The sequence below is a fragment of the Apteryx rowi genome, unplaced genomic scaffold, assembly GCF_003343035.1.
Source record: "Apteryx rowi isolate R43461 unplaced genomic scaffold, aptRow1 scaffold_99, whole genome shotgun sequence".
Taxonomy (NCBI): Eukaryota; Metazoa; Chordata; class Aves; order Apterygiformes; family Apterygidae; genus Apteryx; species Apteryx rowi.
In genome coordinates, this window is record NW_020451304.1 from 883,891 (window position 1) to 900,220 (window position 16,330).

The window sequence follows — 16,330 nt, forward strand, 5'->3', positions numbered from 1 at the left end:
CCCATGCACAGCCAATGCAAAATCTGAATCCACAAGTGATTTAAGGTTTTTCTTCTTGCAGCGTACCAGAGATAGAGCCCTTTCACAATCCAAACAGGGACTGAGAGGGGTCTTCTAAAAATCACTGCTTTTGGAGTATCTTCTCAGAGAGCAGCACAGGCTGCAGGGGGAGCAGAGAATATTCCCTCTTGCTGGCCAGAATGAAAGCATTGTGACTGTGGAGGATGGATATGGAGATGGAAGTATCATGAAATGTCCTATGACAAGCAATTACCTGGGATGCTGGAGAAAAAAGAAGCCCCTCACTCATATAAGCTGTCCCTAGGGAAATGCTACTACTTTGTGAGAAACATCACATTCAGAATCAGATACTTTTACTTTTTTTCTCACCTCTGTGAATTCATCTATGTTTACTTTTTTTTCCAACGTGTCTACGATTTCCAGCTTCCTGTCATAGACTTCTAGTAGAAAATGAAGGGATACTGGTTTAGAAAGCAAACAGCTGTGGTTTTGCATGTTGTACACAATTTTTGCACAGTGTGTGTTACATTACATTTCTTCTCATATTGGATTAAACTTATTTGAGGCTATCCTGTATAGTTTTAACAAACTGGTACAGCTGCCTTAAAATTTTGGGGACAGGGATTCTTCTTTGCAGTAGTGGAATCTGAAAATTATAGTAATTTGCCCAAGCAGCTCTGTGGAAATATTCTAACTGACTATGATATTCAAAACTATCTTTTGGGAGAAGATATGACAAATGTCTACATGGATTTCTGAATGAAGCACAGACATGCTGTTTCTGTTGGGATTATTTCTCTGTTATTTATTTTACAGTATATCAGGAATAATGAGAAAACTAACCATAGAATCCATTTATCTCTTGTTCCTTAGGACATTCCTAAACTATACATTGTCTTTATTAAACTATAGAACAAGGCTTAAYGGTCCATTTATGTATACTGGAAGCTATTAAATACACTAAAAAATAGAGCAAAGTTATTAGTGAAATATGGCACAAAGCACCTCCAGCATCTGTAGAGCAAGTGTCTGGGCAGAAACTTCCTTCACATTTTCATGTACCAGTACCTGTCCCTGCTGGAAAGACTCAAGAACCACAGCCACCACACCAGAAGCATACAGGCTGTGTTTGGCATTTGCATAACGTGCTACCAATCTAGGATGATTACTTCGAGAAACAGTTCTGTAATACAGAAAGGGCTGAGCAAGGGCAAGCTCTAGACAAAGGTTATTTCAGCAGCAAACAGAAATACAGTCTGGAGGTGCCCTGCTTATCTCCCATCCTCCAGCAAAGGCAGATTTGTTATTATTGATGATCATTATATGTTATCTATGTAAAGGGCTGGCAGCAGGCTGTATGTTGCCACTTCAATGTTTCTGGCTCTATCTATTCAATTATCATTATTCAGGGAGGTCAAGTGTAAACTATAAAGAGGATCAGCATTATGGAAATCCTTTCCGTGCGGAGTGCTCTGATATAGAGGCCCTTGTGTTTTATGTGACTGGCATGCCTGTGACTGGCAAAGGGAATGGCTATATGGGATGAAGTATTTTGTGGAATATGTCAGGTAAATTTCAGCGTTTTCCCCAAAATCATAAAAGGCAACAACACTGTCAGACTTTAATAAGCCAATAAGCCAAGGTTAGGCCTCCCAATAAGCCAAGCTGTCCTTAGGATTTCCAAGGCCTCCCAAGAGGCAGGAAACAATGTGTGATATGGCAGGTGAAGATGGAGGTTGTTACAGTGAAAACAGTGATATGCACATGGCAGTGTTTGGATAATGCAGGATATAAGTGGAGAGGGCCTGTATCTGAACTTTTTATCTCTCTGAGAGATTTTTTAAATTTCTCTGTGTACATTTCAAGATCATACTGATGAAACACAAGTTGGTTCATTCTCTTTCCAATTTGCCTGAAGATCTGTGGTTAGTGTCCTAGCTGGTGTAACAACCCTTACAGATTCTTTGTCATGATCAAATGCATCTGCAGTTTGCTCACAGTCTGCATCAGAGTTCAAACCATAGAAATAAAACTAAAGAAGACACTCAAAAATTTACCTTTTCCCGCACTTATGGGAGTAGAAGCAGTGACATCCAGAAATGACCTCAGGGCACTCTGAACCTACAAATCGAGGTAATAGTCAAAGGTCTGTTTCATGCAGACATCAGTAGGTAATTACTAAAATAAATCAGCCTGAATGACCAGTTCTGTGGGTCCGTCAGGCTTCCTACCACAAATAGGTAGGCCCTGTTAAATGTAGACCTTGTCTATGTTGTGCTCTATGTAGCGATAGGAGATTTTCCTAGGGGACTTATGTGACTTGTAAGTAAGGTGCTGATACCAACAGATGTATTACGATGATTTCAAAAAAGATTTTCATCTTTTCTGGGCTGCAGTGTTGATGGAGGTATAAACAAGATTTAACGGCTGCCACAGGAGAGCAAGAATGGCTGCCCAGAACTTTTGAAGGGGATTCTGAGGGATAACCAGGTGCACTGAAGGCCATCCAGTGATGAAGTATGTATCATCTGAGTACTTCAAGGTGTATTTAGCTTCCCAGAACCTCTGCGGAGAAGGCATTGCAATCCTTCCATGTGCACATGGCAAATTAGAGCTTGGCAAGGCTAAATGATAGATACCAACTTGCACCTTGATCCTAAGGGGTGTCAGATCAGAGCCACTACCCATCCTTCTGCCTCATTACTGTCATGCTAGGGCAGACTGCACYATCACAAACTCCCTTTTCCTCCTTCTGGAATAAATGTAGCAGTATGTTAACAAATATCTTCCCTAGTTACCAGTGCGATTGGTATTCTCCCACTGACATCCACTGTCCATTCTTTGAACTGAATTGCCAGAGCCTCCTTTCTCTTCTCTTTCACTTGAGACTTTATATTCTCCACCTGCTCCCTTCGCTTATGTTTGCTCTTTGCCTCAAACTTCATCCTGGCCAACCTGTAGGACATGGGCATATGGTTTAGAAAGTAATCATAATAAATATATTTAAGTCAGACTAAGTCCCTCCTGAAGCACAAAAATAAAGGAAATAATTTCACACTGAAATTCTTGTCCTTTTAGTACCAGCAGATTTTTCTCCAGAGAAATACTTCATTGTTGGGTCACAAAATTAGCGCAATTACTGGACTAGATATTAGTAACCTGTGTTTTCAGAGGGCAGCTCCCAGGAGGTGGGAGTATTTACATTCTGATATGCATGGTCTCCTGAAATCCAGGGTAGGTATAAAGCTGAAGAAAAAGCTGCTGAATGCGATACATGAATGTGGAGTAAGCCTCTTGTACAGTTTATGGTTGATATTCAAGTGTAAAATCATCTGTACAACAGGGCTACTTTGTGTAATTTCAACAGTGATAAATTTTACCTTCACTGCTTGCACACATTTATAATGGCATTAATCATTTATTGTGTAGATGTCCTTCAATTTTCTTTCAATTTTAACAGGAGTGGAGGTGCCTGATTTTGCTACACTTCATTTACCAGCAAAATACGCCTCTGTCTCAGAGCCACAATACTATTTCACATAAGCTCTTCACTGGCAAAGAACAACGCTAAATTTCTTAAGCGGTCTCACACAATAAACTCCTTACTACTTTAGGACAGGGATAACATACCTACCAACCTTTTTGTTCTATTTGAATACTTAGAATTTGCAAGGCTGGACTAAAACTACCTCTCTTTGTTCTTCCTTCTGTTTTCTTTGCTTCTCTAAGCATCCAGACATGTTTTTGCCAATCTTCCACTTTGTACAACAAAAGAACTGAATTAAATTGATCCTGTAGAACCGATCTGCTTTGGTTTTCAATTTGTTCATTTATGAAATGGAAATAAAACCTTTAGGAAATTATTAAAGCTCAAAATGCTAAAAGCCAAAGGATCAGTTCATATGGGGAGAAGGGTCTGAAAAAAAGCCTATTCCTGTTCCCAGAGGTTGTTTGAATCTCTCTGTATTGAGACAGCTGCCCTGCATATCTCTGTAGCTCTCAGTTACACCAACATATAGAGTAAGGGGAGTTACTCCTCTTTTGTCCCTCAGAACACAGTAGTCTGGGAACTACATTTTAACCAAATGATTTTTTGCTCCCTTCCTCCCCCTGTTTTTCCCATATTGCTCCTATGAATGATACTATCCCTGGTCTCTTCTGTTGCTCTGGGGTTATCCTAGAAATTATAAAAACAATGACATTTGCATTAATGAATAGAAAGGCCTGTTTAGCATGTTGTAAAAATACACTTTGATCACAGTCATTTTCATCAGTAGGTACCTATTCTTCATGGCCACTTATCATGGAGGTTTCCTAATCAATAATTGGGTTCTTTAATCAATCATGGACATGGCACAAGGGCCTGGCAAAGCAGTTCAACCTCTGACAATTTGTTAGCACGGGGATGAGCAATTTTCTGTCTTCTGACTCCTTCACAGACACAGCAAAGAGGAGGTATGTAGTAGGAACCAAGCTAAATGGACTATGAGATTTTTCTTCACTGTATGCTAAGGATTGAAAGAGAAAACCAGACCTAGCTGCAGGTCCTCCTCCGGAATAGTCTGCAAGCAGAAAGAAGAGCTAAGGCCATGCTAAGAGTTGCCAAGCTGCTCTGGTGATTAATTTGGGCAGTGCCAAGCACAAGTTACATTACATGCTGCACCTGCACTGTGCTGCAGTTCTGCATTTATTCCTAGGGTCCTAAAACACCAGGCAGGTGCATCCTACGTCTGGTGTCCCTGGCATGGGAAAAAACCTTCCCCGCTACAACAGTAGTTACAAAACAGGCTATAAAAGCGCTGGGTACCCACGGCACAATGAGCTCATTTCAGTATTAGACATTTCCAGAAAAGATGAGATGGCAAGGATGGTGACTTCTCCCTGCAGAATGGAACATGTTTCTTCAGGAAGACAGCTGCCTAACTCCCACACAGGGATGGGTGACTCAGACAGGACTGCCAGCCCTGGACAAATACAGTCTCTGTTTCAGGTATCAATCCATTCAGATAACGAATTTCTCCCATCTGTTCTCCCGCATTCCTTGACTCCCAGTCAGGTCACAGTTAAGGAGAGACTGGAGGAAGCCTGAGAAAGCTCATCGAGGATTACTAAACTTTAGATAAGTATCTGTGGCGAAATCCTGCCTTTGCTGAAGGTAATGTCAAGGCTTCCATGGGGTCAGAATTTCACTCCTGATCTTTCTGGTGCTTATGAGAGAAATTCTGAGCCCAGCCTGGCATTTCTGGTTTTACATTTTCTTCCTGTTTAAAAAGCTAGTGACTCACATTAGGAGTCTCAAAATGCTACATGGTGTCAGTAAAATCCTCTGTGCTGCTGTAGTTTAAGAAGCCTATACAAATCACACAATACAGTGCCATCACAAATATATAAATCCTGAGCTACTGAGAATGCAAATCCCATGGTAATACTACCAGCGGATATGCAAAACCTATTACAGCTATGGCTACATAAACCTCTTGGTAGTGTTGACTGCAGAGGGACTGATCTCTACGACTCCTGTAAGTCACGTCCTGTGCGTCAGCTCTGAATCTTCCATAGCTAAGAAGTGAGAACCTGGCTCTACATGTAAACACAGACTTACCAGGGCAATGCCAAGATAAGTCACTGGGTAGCCAGCACTTCGCATTCTACAGGAAAATGTGACCTCTCCAGAAATAAGCTCTGATTCACAATGAAAGTTAGGAGTATTTTAAAATTTTAGCAGAATAAAAATTAAAAGGAAAAATTACCTATTTTAATTCAATTTCTTTTTTTTTTTCAAAATAAAAAACAGATATGGTCCTAAACTTCCAGTAGCCAGGTGTCCCTCTGTGAAGCAATAAGAATGGTGAAACAGCCCCCAAAACAAAGGTGTGGCAAGCCGGGATCCCAGACCTTCCCCCACAACAGTCTGTGCTTGTGTGAAAGTTCACTGAAAACCAGATGTTTCCCCAGATCATTTGTTTCGGTGAATTGGCTTTTCCAATACAACTGCGTTTTGTAAGAGAATCTCTTATACCTCTGGTTGTACTATTACATGCCTCTTTATGAAGAAATGCCAAAAAGCTGAGCGCTCACATACTGACCATGATCARTGCAGTTATATTTATTTTCTTCTGTGAGGTAAAAGGAGGTTAGTGACTGTGTGATATTCACTTATCACATGGCTTTAGTTGTATTCATATACGGCATGCTCCTATGAATTATAACAGTATGCAGACTACAGAGAGACAGAGACAGAGGCTCAGAGGGGGAAGAGAGAGAGATTTAACATATTCTTTTATTCATTATAATACTGGGAACTTCAATTATCTTCATTTAGAGTCATGCATAAGACATGTCAACATTTTACTTCCCTAATTCCTGACACTGAAACCAATTTTCAAACTGTACGTACTATTTATGCAAACAAAGGAGACAATCATTCAAACAAAGTCATTATTCTACACACACAGGTACAGAATAAAGTGTTCTAGTAGTAAATGAGTAATTTTGACATCATTCACAATCACCTCTGGGTGATCTATAAATGTAAATGTTCACTTCTATATTTTTTCAAATAATGCAGTTAAAATGGAAGCATTATTGTTCCCCTAATGCACTGAATTTTAACTGTTATGTATTGTAAGATGCCCCAATATTTACTAAATATTATACTGAAGCAATCAATCTAGAATACACYCCACAAATAAGTCAGATAATAAAATAAAAAACAGTTTCTATTTTAAAAGGAAAAAGGATCTGAAAGGAAAGGCTAAAGTAAAAATCCTAGGAGAAGGACTTTCTATGATGTACCAGGACAATGTTGCTCTTGGTCTGGTAAAGGGAAATCATCCTGAATGAGAACAAGGATCATCTTTCCATCAAGTTGGAGAATATACAAGAAATGGTCTGAAGAGTCCATAGTCCATTGACACTAATATCTGTCCTAAAGAACTACTGTGAGTAACCTAGACTGGTTCAAGACTGGTTCAAAAGCTGCTTGCATTCCACATAAGTAATTAAGAGAGAGTCAAAGGAGGTATTAAATACCTGTGAAGGGCAGAATATTTCTTTAAATAGGAATGACTATTGTTTCATTCTATGTGACATGGTCTGGTATTTGTCCTGCTTCTCAGTTTTTAAGAAGGAGGCAACTACCATCTCTGGCACTGTAATCCACAAGGTGCATTTAGTTCCACATTTTGCAAACTAGACGGTCGTCATTCCATTCCTTTTGTAAAATAGAGACTGAGACACCAGCTGAAGTCTTGCAACCAGCCACACTTTCAACTCTCTCACCTGTTTGATGTTGTATCTGGCACTTCAATTTTTAGCTCCTCTGTGAGCATCTTCAGTCCTCTCACGTATGGGTCTGGTTTTGTAAAAATATCAGACTGGGGGTTATGCCTCATCAGATATTCTCCAAGAAAATTAATGGGGTCAAATTTGGTTGGGTGTTTGTCTGTTGCGAGCACATTCTTTCTTTCCACTTCCATTAACAGCTTTTCCACCCCTGGGATTAACGTAGGTAGGAGTTTGTCAAGCAAATAGATGCGAGTATCCAGTGAGTATTTCTCTTCACTAAACCACTCCTTGGACAGCCAGTCACAGGGTTCTCTCTTGTTTACCTTTTCTTCTTTTGCCTTTTGTGCCTGAATCATCTTCACCTTTGTCTCCTGCAGACTCAGAGTTCTCTGCTGTACCTTTTCATAAAAATACTCTTTCCATGGAGCGTAATTGCTAAGACACGGTAGCTCATCACTCCCCTGATTTGTCTTCATTTCTGTGACAGTCATATTCTTATCTCCGTGTTTGGGGAGTTTTAGACCTGGAATTTGGGCTGCTTCTTCTGGCTGAGCAGCCATACTTCATTCACTGTGACACAGAAAAAAAGAAGTATATTATATAATGCCAAAAGATACAGCAGTGTCCTAACAGGTGACACAGGAAGCAAGTCTATAGTTAGGAAATAACTAATAGATATTTCTCTGTGTTCCTTTTTATATTCTGCTGCTTTGTACTCTTAAATAAATACAGTCCCTTTACTCCAAAGATCAGTAAATGATTTATAAAGATTAATTATGTATCACAACAGCCCTTGGAGACAGCGCAACTAAATAACTGTGTTCCTCTTCTATGGAAGAAAAAACTGAGACACGAAAGAGAAATGATTAATTCCAGGTCACTTAGTGAGTTAGAAACCAAGCAGAGAGCAGTGCTCAGAAGTCTTGTGCCCTAATTGTAACCACTGGATTCCTCTTACCCCAATGTCATTATTTCTGCTCAGGTTCCCTTCCACACCTCCAGGAACTCCAGTGGATATGAGATTCAGGAAGCAAACCATGCAAAGTACCAGATGCCTGGGAATGAGATTTCTGTATCTAAACACCTTTTCCCCTTTTTCTGCTATCCTCAATTACCATTTCATCTTCATCTTTTCAGCAGCTGTGGAAAACAGCGTGGAGGCTTGCCCTATAGGCTACTTAATTTCAACTTTTGCAGTTTTGTTTCTGCTGCACATTTTTTTAAGGTAATAAGGAACATAGGGGTATGGGTCAGCAGAGCACCTAAGGATAGGAAACTATATACCCTGAACTCTGAAATTAAGCTGTTCGTCAGCATTTAATCTTGTAGATCATTCTGTAAAAGACGGACCTCCAGAGAGCCGCTATCTCCCTTTACAATTTCACAAACTGCTTCCTTCTCAAAAGGTTTATTCTGTGAAATATCAGGAAGAAACTGAGTTGCTCATGATGTACAATTAGAAAACTATTGCTGTATGTCTCCATACAAAACTATTGGCATCTGTAATGGGATTTACACATACGGAATGCAGCAGAATGTAGCTTAACTACTTAATTCAAAGCATGAAAAATCACCAGCATGCTGCAAAAAAACCTAGCCCAGTGTTAAATAGCAAAGGAATGGTGATATTAATAGACAGCTTGACTAATGTCCTTCCAAATTAAAGATAAAACTCYGCTCTGAACTTGTTGCCACACTATCCTTAAATATCCTTAAATAGCTTGTATTTGAAAGTGCTTTTCACTAAGGCCTTTCAGTAGCCATAGCAATACTATTGCTTTTGATGTGTTTTGCTCCTCCTACTTCACGCTTAAGCATTTGTATCTGTTCTGTGGAGAGTTTAGCCTTCCAGGAAATGCACAAATGTGATCTACGGCCCTCCTGGCACACCAGCGTAATTACTAGGATGTTGACCTTCTGGTTCATAACCATTGTCTGAATCCAAATATTGCTTTGATAGGTAGGATGCTTCACAGCCCTAAATTTTCTGTGTCTGTTTTCTAGATGGGCTTGCTGGCATCTTCTAGCCATTTGTTTGGAATAATGATTACCTGCTGGGGAGTGAGACAGATTTATGGATTAAGCTGCCTGCCTGATTCAAACAGAGTCTTGTAAAAATGGTAGCTGTTTTTCCCACCAAAGGACACGAGCTGTAAAGGAGTGCAGATTTATAATGGTAGAAAGAGAAACCTGTCAACCCTATCAAACTGCTCCTTGCTTAGGTGAGTTTCTTTCAATAAGATGTAAAACCAGACTCTTTTTGGTTCAAAGCAGGGTGTTAACCAAATGTTCTGGTCACATTCCAAATCAACTGGTTTTGTTGTGCCAAAATAAACTGTTCTTGCAGTTTCAAATACTTAYGTTATTTTTTAACATCCTTTACGAAACTGTTCTGAAGTTTCTGTGCAATGTTAAAGTGGCAACTGCACTCTGCTTTATGAGGTGGCTGACTCGAGTGATGATGAATATATTTTCTACACTGCTCTCAACTATTTCTTAGGATGACTGTGAGGATTAGTGTTTATAAATGCCTCTATGTTCCCAAATGAAAGACACAACTAAGTGCAACTGCTCTATCTCCATTCCATGACACTGGCATAACTCCAAGAATTGAAGCAGGGCATAAGAACTATACCCACTGCTTTAATTTCTAGGAGAGATAAAGCAGGCAAGGAGGGAATGGAAGAACTTACAAATAGCAAATAACTGTTAAAATAAACCACAAATGAATGCTAGAATCAGGCCCTGAAACTTGGAATTTGTCAAGGATTATAGGGACAAAACTTTGTGTAAGAAGCCATTGGCTCATACACTGCAATGCAACTGTGCTGATTTACATCAGCAGAGAATTTGGCCCATAACAGACAGAGATCTCAAGGCCTAGGACATTCCCGAGTCTGTCTTGACTGTCCAAATAATAGTAAGCATAGGGCACAGAGAGAAGCTTTAGAAACACCCAGGAAATTTGAAATGTGATATAAAGTTTCCTGTAAGCCTTTGTTCAAGCTGAGCGCAAGATAAGCTTTTCATTATTTAGTAGGATGCCACTTTCCTGGCTCCTTTTCTGTGCGAGAAATATTCTTGCTGGAATCCCTGCAGGTACAAAATGATTATCTCCCCATTTTCTGTACAAGAAACAAATCTACTCACAAGTAAGATTTTTACAGTCTCATTGTTATTCTCTTAGGAATTTTCATGGGTGGAATAGGGCAAGGAAAAACTAAAATTTGTCCAGGTAAATATTCTGGGAACATTTGAGTCACACAAGTCCTTTCAAAAACTGAGTCCAATTTCTTTTACTCTGCTATTGCTCAGAAATAGTTTTGCCTTTCCTTAAAGTGTTTCATAGAGAATGTTTATCTCACTAATCACAATGTGCCCAATACCCTTTGAACACCTGAKCTTCTTTTAAATTTCAATTAAAATTAAAAAAGAATTTCTCTTTTGTTTTCTGAAACTCTAAAGAACTGTTTTTCTTACCTTTGGAGCAGGTATGCAAATAGATCTTATTCCTCCTGCTTTCAGAGTGGCTTTGCAAATGAATAGGAATTTAAATATATGCCCATCTGTTCTCAGCCATTAAAAAACTTAAATTGAATTAGGGATTTCTCAATCCTGCTGTAGAGCTGGACTGTGAGTTTTACTCCTCTGTGTGTATTTGCTGTTGCTAAGCAATAATCCCAAAGGTTGCTATGTCTCATCCACGACTCAGAATAGCTGTAGGTTGTCTTTTGGCTTTGGCAGCGCAGTATACTCTTCAGTACTGAACTTAGATCATTGYGTCACATGACTAAAAAATAAAAATAAAAAAGACTATGAATGGCAACAGACAACATTAAGGGGACACACAGTCAGAGAGAGAATCCACAAGTGCCCAGTAACAAGAGGTTCACCTTCAGATTTAAGGATCATGAAGTCCAGAACTGCCAAAAATCCACAGAAATACAGGCTAAACCGAGGACTGTATCAAACAGATGTGAGAACCTGAGGGATTAAAAAAATAATAATTACAAACCAAATTTTAATAGACATTTTTAGGTTCTTCTTTTAGTAAAAAACTGTGTCACTGTATTAGCCTGTTAGAAAAGGCAGGTACAGCACTAAAAAGGGGGGAACTTACAGAACCATTTTATAAGAAGACTGCCTTTAAACCAGAATCTAAAGGAATTTGATGAATCGCTTTTTAAAAATTTCTCTTATTCTTATCTTCATGAAGARTACTATGGAACAAAGGGAAAGGAGAAGGGAAAAGCAAACAGTCTATGAATATCCATGCTGCTCTCATTTATACTAACGTAAATCAGGTGTCTGTTCAGTGACTTCATTGATGTTACACAGCATTTCCAGTTGGGAAACTGATAGCAATTTCTGCCAGGAAACTCGGTTCATCTAATGCTGTTTCTTCCTCTATATGTTGCATTGGAGGATGCGTGACCTTTGGATTGTCTACCTGCACGAAAACTCTGAACCGTGGCTTTATCTGTGGTATTTGTCACTAGAACAGCTGCACTGTACCCTACCCTCTGGTACAGTATAATTCTCCATTTCATGGGACAGCTGAGCTTGTCACAAAACTTGAAATAGAGGTTTAATATAAATAACAGATTTTTTAAAAATCTGATACAGTATCTGTGTGAGTGACATTTCTTGTCCAGTTTAGGAACTTTGGACTTTTAATTTCAGAATGAAAACTGCCATTTTCTACCATTTTTAGCAAGTCACTTGTTCTTTGTTACAGTACCCACAACACAAAGGTATATATTAATTAATTTGTTAAACCCTCTGGAGCTGAAAATAGCTGCAAGTGAAATGCATCCACAGTCCCAGCATAAACCCAGTTCAACATTTATGCTTCACTTAAAGAAAAACTTTATTTTTTTCCCAAGACCYACCATGGAAGTTAGAAGAAGTATATGCTGTGGACAGGCTCTTTACACAGAACAGATTTTGCTCAGAAATGACAGTAATAATTATATATTAGTGGATAATCAAAACTGTCCATTTCTATTTTATTTTAAACCTTCTTTTCTGCAAAGGAAGAAATTTCTGGTGTTTGTGCCCTGCAACATTTATTTTCCTCTATTTACACCTATATATATTTCAGAAAATCTTGTACAGTTGTAAATTCTGTAGAKACCATTGGCCATCAACCCTATGTGCTTCTATGAAAAAATGTTTCTTCTGGACACTCTCAAATATCATTGGAATGTCAACCTGGCAGTACAATAATATGCTGTACACACTACAATACTGACTTATTTGTTTGCAGACAGGAAACTGCACAAAACCATGTAATTCAACTTTCATGTGGAAAATGTATTTTAATTAATTGCCATTTTTTGCTATTATGATTTGAAAAAAACATGTATCAGAAGGAAACAAGCTCATTGTAGTGTATTTCCAACATGTGTTGAAATAAAACATTGATTACGTCAAAAAATGAAGCAGAAAATTGGTGCACAGCAGTATAAAATGATTTAAAATGAAGCTTTAAACTGGGTTGTGCTTTTTTTCCCCTCAAAGCAAGCTGACCATGATTAAGTCCTGTTGTCTTTTCTCCCAAGTGGGCTTGATTTTTCCCCTTTGCAAATCAGAATTTTGTTGCTATTATGGTCAACTTTTACACATCTTTTTTATTGTGTGAAGCATCAAATTTAAAAATACTCTCACTTTTTTTAAAGCTATTGTTTAACTCCCAATCAAGAGCATACAAACAGAACTTGGAAGCAGGGATCAAAATGGCTCTATTTTTATTTTTCTGAAAGCTGAATCCCATGGGTTAAGCAAACCCTTAATTGCACCCTATTTAACTTGGCTGTTATCTCTTAATGTTTTCACTAAGCAAAGTGTATCTTTTTATTATGCCACCAAATACTTGCACTGTTGACAAAATAATGGGCTGAATATGTCATCACAGATGTTTTGCTGGAATTGCCTCTTCTTTCTTTTTCTGTTTTTCTGTATAAGATGCATTTTGGGAGCATTCTGCTGCCTTTTGCAGCTGATGCCAAGATTATGCAATAAAGCCCTGACACAGAGTAATAATAAAAATAAGTTGTGTTAGCTAGAGAAATATTTGCAGTGTATTAAAGAAAGAAAAAATTCAATTTTAGGAATGCGGACAAAACCAGCTCACGTATAGCTTCACATGCTTTAAAAGATCTGTTGGGCTAAAGCTACCAGGTGCTCACCACAGTGTTTTCAGCACATGGGAGAATACAGCCACAGGCTTCCAGTCTCTTTTTTGTACCAGCCATGATGCTGTGACCACAGACTGCCCTCTAATTGCTCTTTTCAATCAGAATACATCTGCCTTATAGCTTCCTCCTCCACATTTAAATTCTGCTGCTAAAAACTGTTGCACATGCAAATTATACTTTTCCAATGGCTTGAAGAACCATTGCAATCTGTGATTATTGTAGTTAACAACTGATATGTTGGACCTCCAGCTAACTGTAGATATCAACTCCATTATTTACTTGTGGTAAATGATTTTTAAAAGTGTTTGCTGTTCAAATAACTGGAAGTACTACATATATGAAATGAAAGGATATATGAAAATTAGACAAAGGTCTCTTTTGGAAGGTGGTTTACACAATCATTTCTTGATAGTAATYCCTGCATGACTAATTCTCAAAATCCAGAATGAAACACCAGTCCCAGCTGAGGGAATTGCATGAATATTCTAGGAACTTGTAGTCTGCTTCTATCATCACAGACATATCTGAATGAAAGCTAGATATGCCTGAAAGCAGACCTGTACTTGCAGGAATCTATTATTTGCTGGAAATGAAACAATAACCAGATATGCTACTTCAGGGACAGGTGAGTAGCATTAAGATTCCTGTCATACGCCAGAGAAAAAAATATTTCATACCCTCAAATGTGAGTCCTGTCTCCGCAGAAAATCATGGCAAAAACTTTACAGGAGCATGGAGAAGTGCCTGGCTACAAGCTCAACAAGGTGCTCAGAAACCACAAAGACTCTCTTTCCAGAAAGCTTCGTGATGCTTTGCATAACCAACATCTAGCACATGCCAAGCATTTGAATCTGTGCTTCTTATGTTCCCAGAACCATCTGCAAAAGGATTACAGTGATGCAGGATGGTTTTTACCTGAAAGAATGATGTGTTCTGCCCAGGAGATTTCTGTTTCACAGGAAAAAAAAAAGTAGTTAGGAGAACAAACATCACATTTGAGTAAAATGTAAAGAAAAGCATCTACAATGAACATAGCAGCAAACAAAAATAATCTCTAAAGTTATTAAAAAGAGAGTTCCCATGTGCTCCATTATACTGTTGATCAAAGGACATTTTTGGTTAACCTTGTACTTCTATCCTTTCCTGAACTGGGGTAAGAAGTAAATAAAAAAGTGATTAATCTGGTCTGAAAAACATAGGTTATGTAATTTAGCTATCAAGTTGGAGCAAGCAGAAAATATTAGTAGGAAAGAAGTTCTGTCTTCTATTGGTTAAAACATAAATGAAACTGTGAGCTAGAGCTCTTTTCAGTAGCCACACCTAACAATCTCACTGGCCTAGCTATGTCATTTAAAAGTGTGTAAAAATCATACACACATTGATTAGGTACATGCAACTCACAAGCACAAAACTATTCTTTTGCTCTTAAAACTTTTACAGAAGATGCTTTATCTATAATGGCAGAAGGTTGTTTGCATTTGGAGCAGTCTTTGCCAATCTATTTCTATCTGTACAGATACACCAAAACCACCTCTGTGTTGTAGATTAGCCCACAGAAAAGATAAGGCCTTTAATAAATAAATGGGGAAGGAGGGACAGCACAGGAGGCTGTGCATAAAAAATAATGTTTTGTTGGGAAGTTTTAGAATATTTAGAACTAGCAGAATACTAATTTAAAAGAGATCTGGAAGGTATTTTCTTGACCTCTGCTGTAAATCACAGTGCAGTGCTAACATGCTTTCCGTAAGTATTGTGTTTCCAAATAATAACATGATGATTATAAAACGCAGGACAATGACTCTTTGTTTATGTATGGATCGTTGCTTGTTCTCCCCATGTGCTCCAACCCCACTGGGGGTTCTTTTAGACTCTTTCATGTTCAAGGCTCTGCCTTGCTGTGTAGCCCTCTGAAGAACCCCAGTAACATTCACTTTCTAAGCCCAACTTTAGGCTAGTTTAATGAACCTGTCTTTCATCCTCCCTTGTCCACCAGGAGGCAAAATGCCTCATTAGTAACCCTGACTTTTTCACTGTAGTAAGGCACAACTACCAGAGCGCACAGAACCTTCCTGTTGGTTACTTTGACTGCAGGGCACTGGGGGAATAGACTGAAGAGCTACTAGAGGGCTTTTCTGGTGCTTAGACTTACAGGGGCCAAAGAGCCCCCTCACAGTCCTGTCAACTTGAGGAGTGGATGAAAGCAATATGAACCATGTGCTTAAAAGGAATTAATGCATTAATGCGCACTGTGGAAGAGTGCTTGCTCTGTTTGATATTTAGCATGGCTTCTGTTTATCATACGTAGTGTTTTCACTCAGATGCCCAAGACAGCGCTCGATCCAATGACTTCCATGCTAACATTACCACAAATTCGGTAGCACCAGGCTGAAACTGCAAATGATAAACTGGCTTAATAGTGTTCAGCACTTTGTCTCATAGCGCAAACTTTCAAGCAGGATTGCGTTCTGGGGATATTTTAAAGCTTAAAATGTCATGTGTACTTATTAGACCTTTTTTTTGCTTTGGTGTTTGAGCTCRTGCACTGATGTATGAAAAAGAATTACAGTCTGTTTTCATTGCAGAAAGAGTTAGTATTGCTCCCTCATCCAAGGAAAACCGACAACACGGGAGCATTAAGGTCCAAGAGGAAGGCCCGCTTTCACAGAGCGTGGTGCCATACGCCCTGCTCCCGCCTCGGCTCCCAGGAGAACGGGGCTCCAGGAGAACATCGCTTCTACCTACCCGGGCCGCCCTGCCAGGGGACACGTCTGCTCCGGGTGGCTGCCGTCGAGTTGGAGCCCAGCGCTAAAAATCACCTCAGG

At 39.1% G+C, this 16,330-nt stretch overlaps 1 protein-coding gene across 1 annotated transcript in view; it reads right to left on the reverse strand.

The window, feature by feature from the left end:
• EFCAB5 (EF-hand calcium binding domain 5) overlaps positions 1-16,286 on the reverse strand; it is a 42,739-nt gene extending 26,453 nt beyond the window's left edge. The window contains exons 1-7 of the mRNA XM_026055308.1: positions 16,251-16,286; positions 11,202-11,292; positions 10,789-11,098; positions 7,303-7,878; positions 2,820-2,976; positions 2,079-2,142; positions 391-461 (exon numbers count right to left, since the gene is read on the reverse strand). Of these exons, the coding sequence (XP_025911093.1) occupies positions 391-461; positions 2,079-2,142; positions 2,820-2,976; positions 7,303-7,868 (858 nt within the window). The 5' untranslated portion in view covers positions 7,869-7,878; positions 10,789-11,098; positions 11,202-11,292; positions 16,251-16,286. The remainder of the gene's footprint in view (positions 1-390; positions 462-2,078; positions 2,143-2,819; positions 2,977-7,302; positions 7,879-10,788; positions 11,099-11,201; positions 11,293-16,250) is intronic.
• Positions 16,287-16,330: the final 44 nt, after the last annotated feature.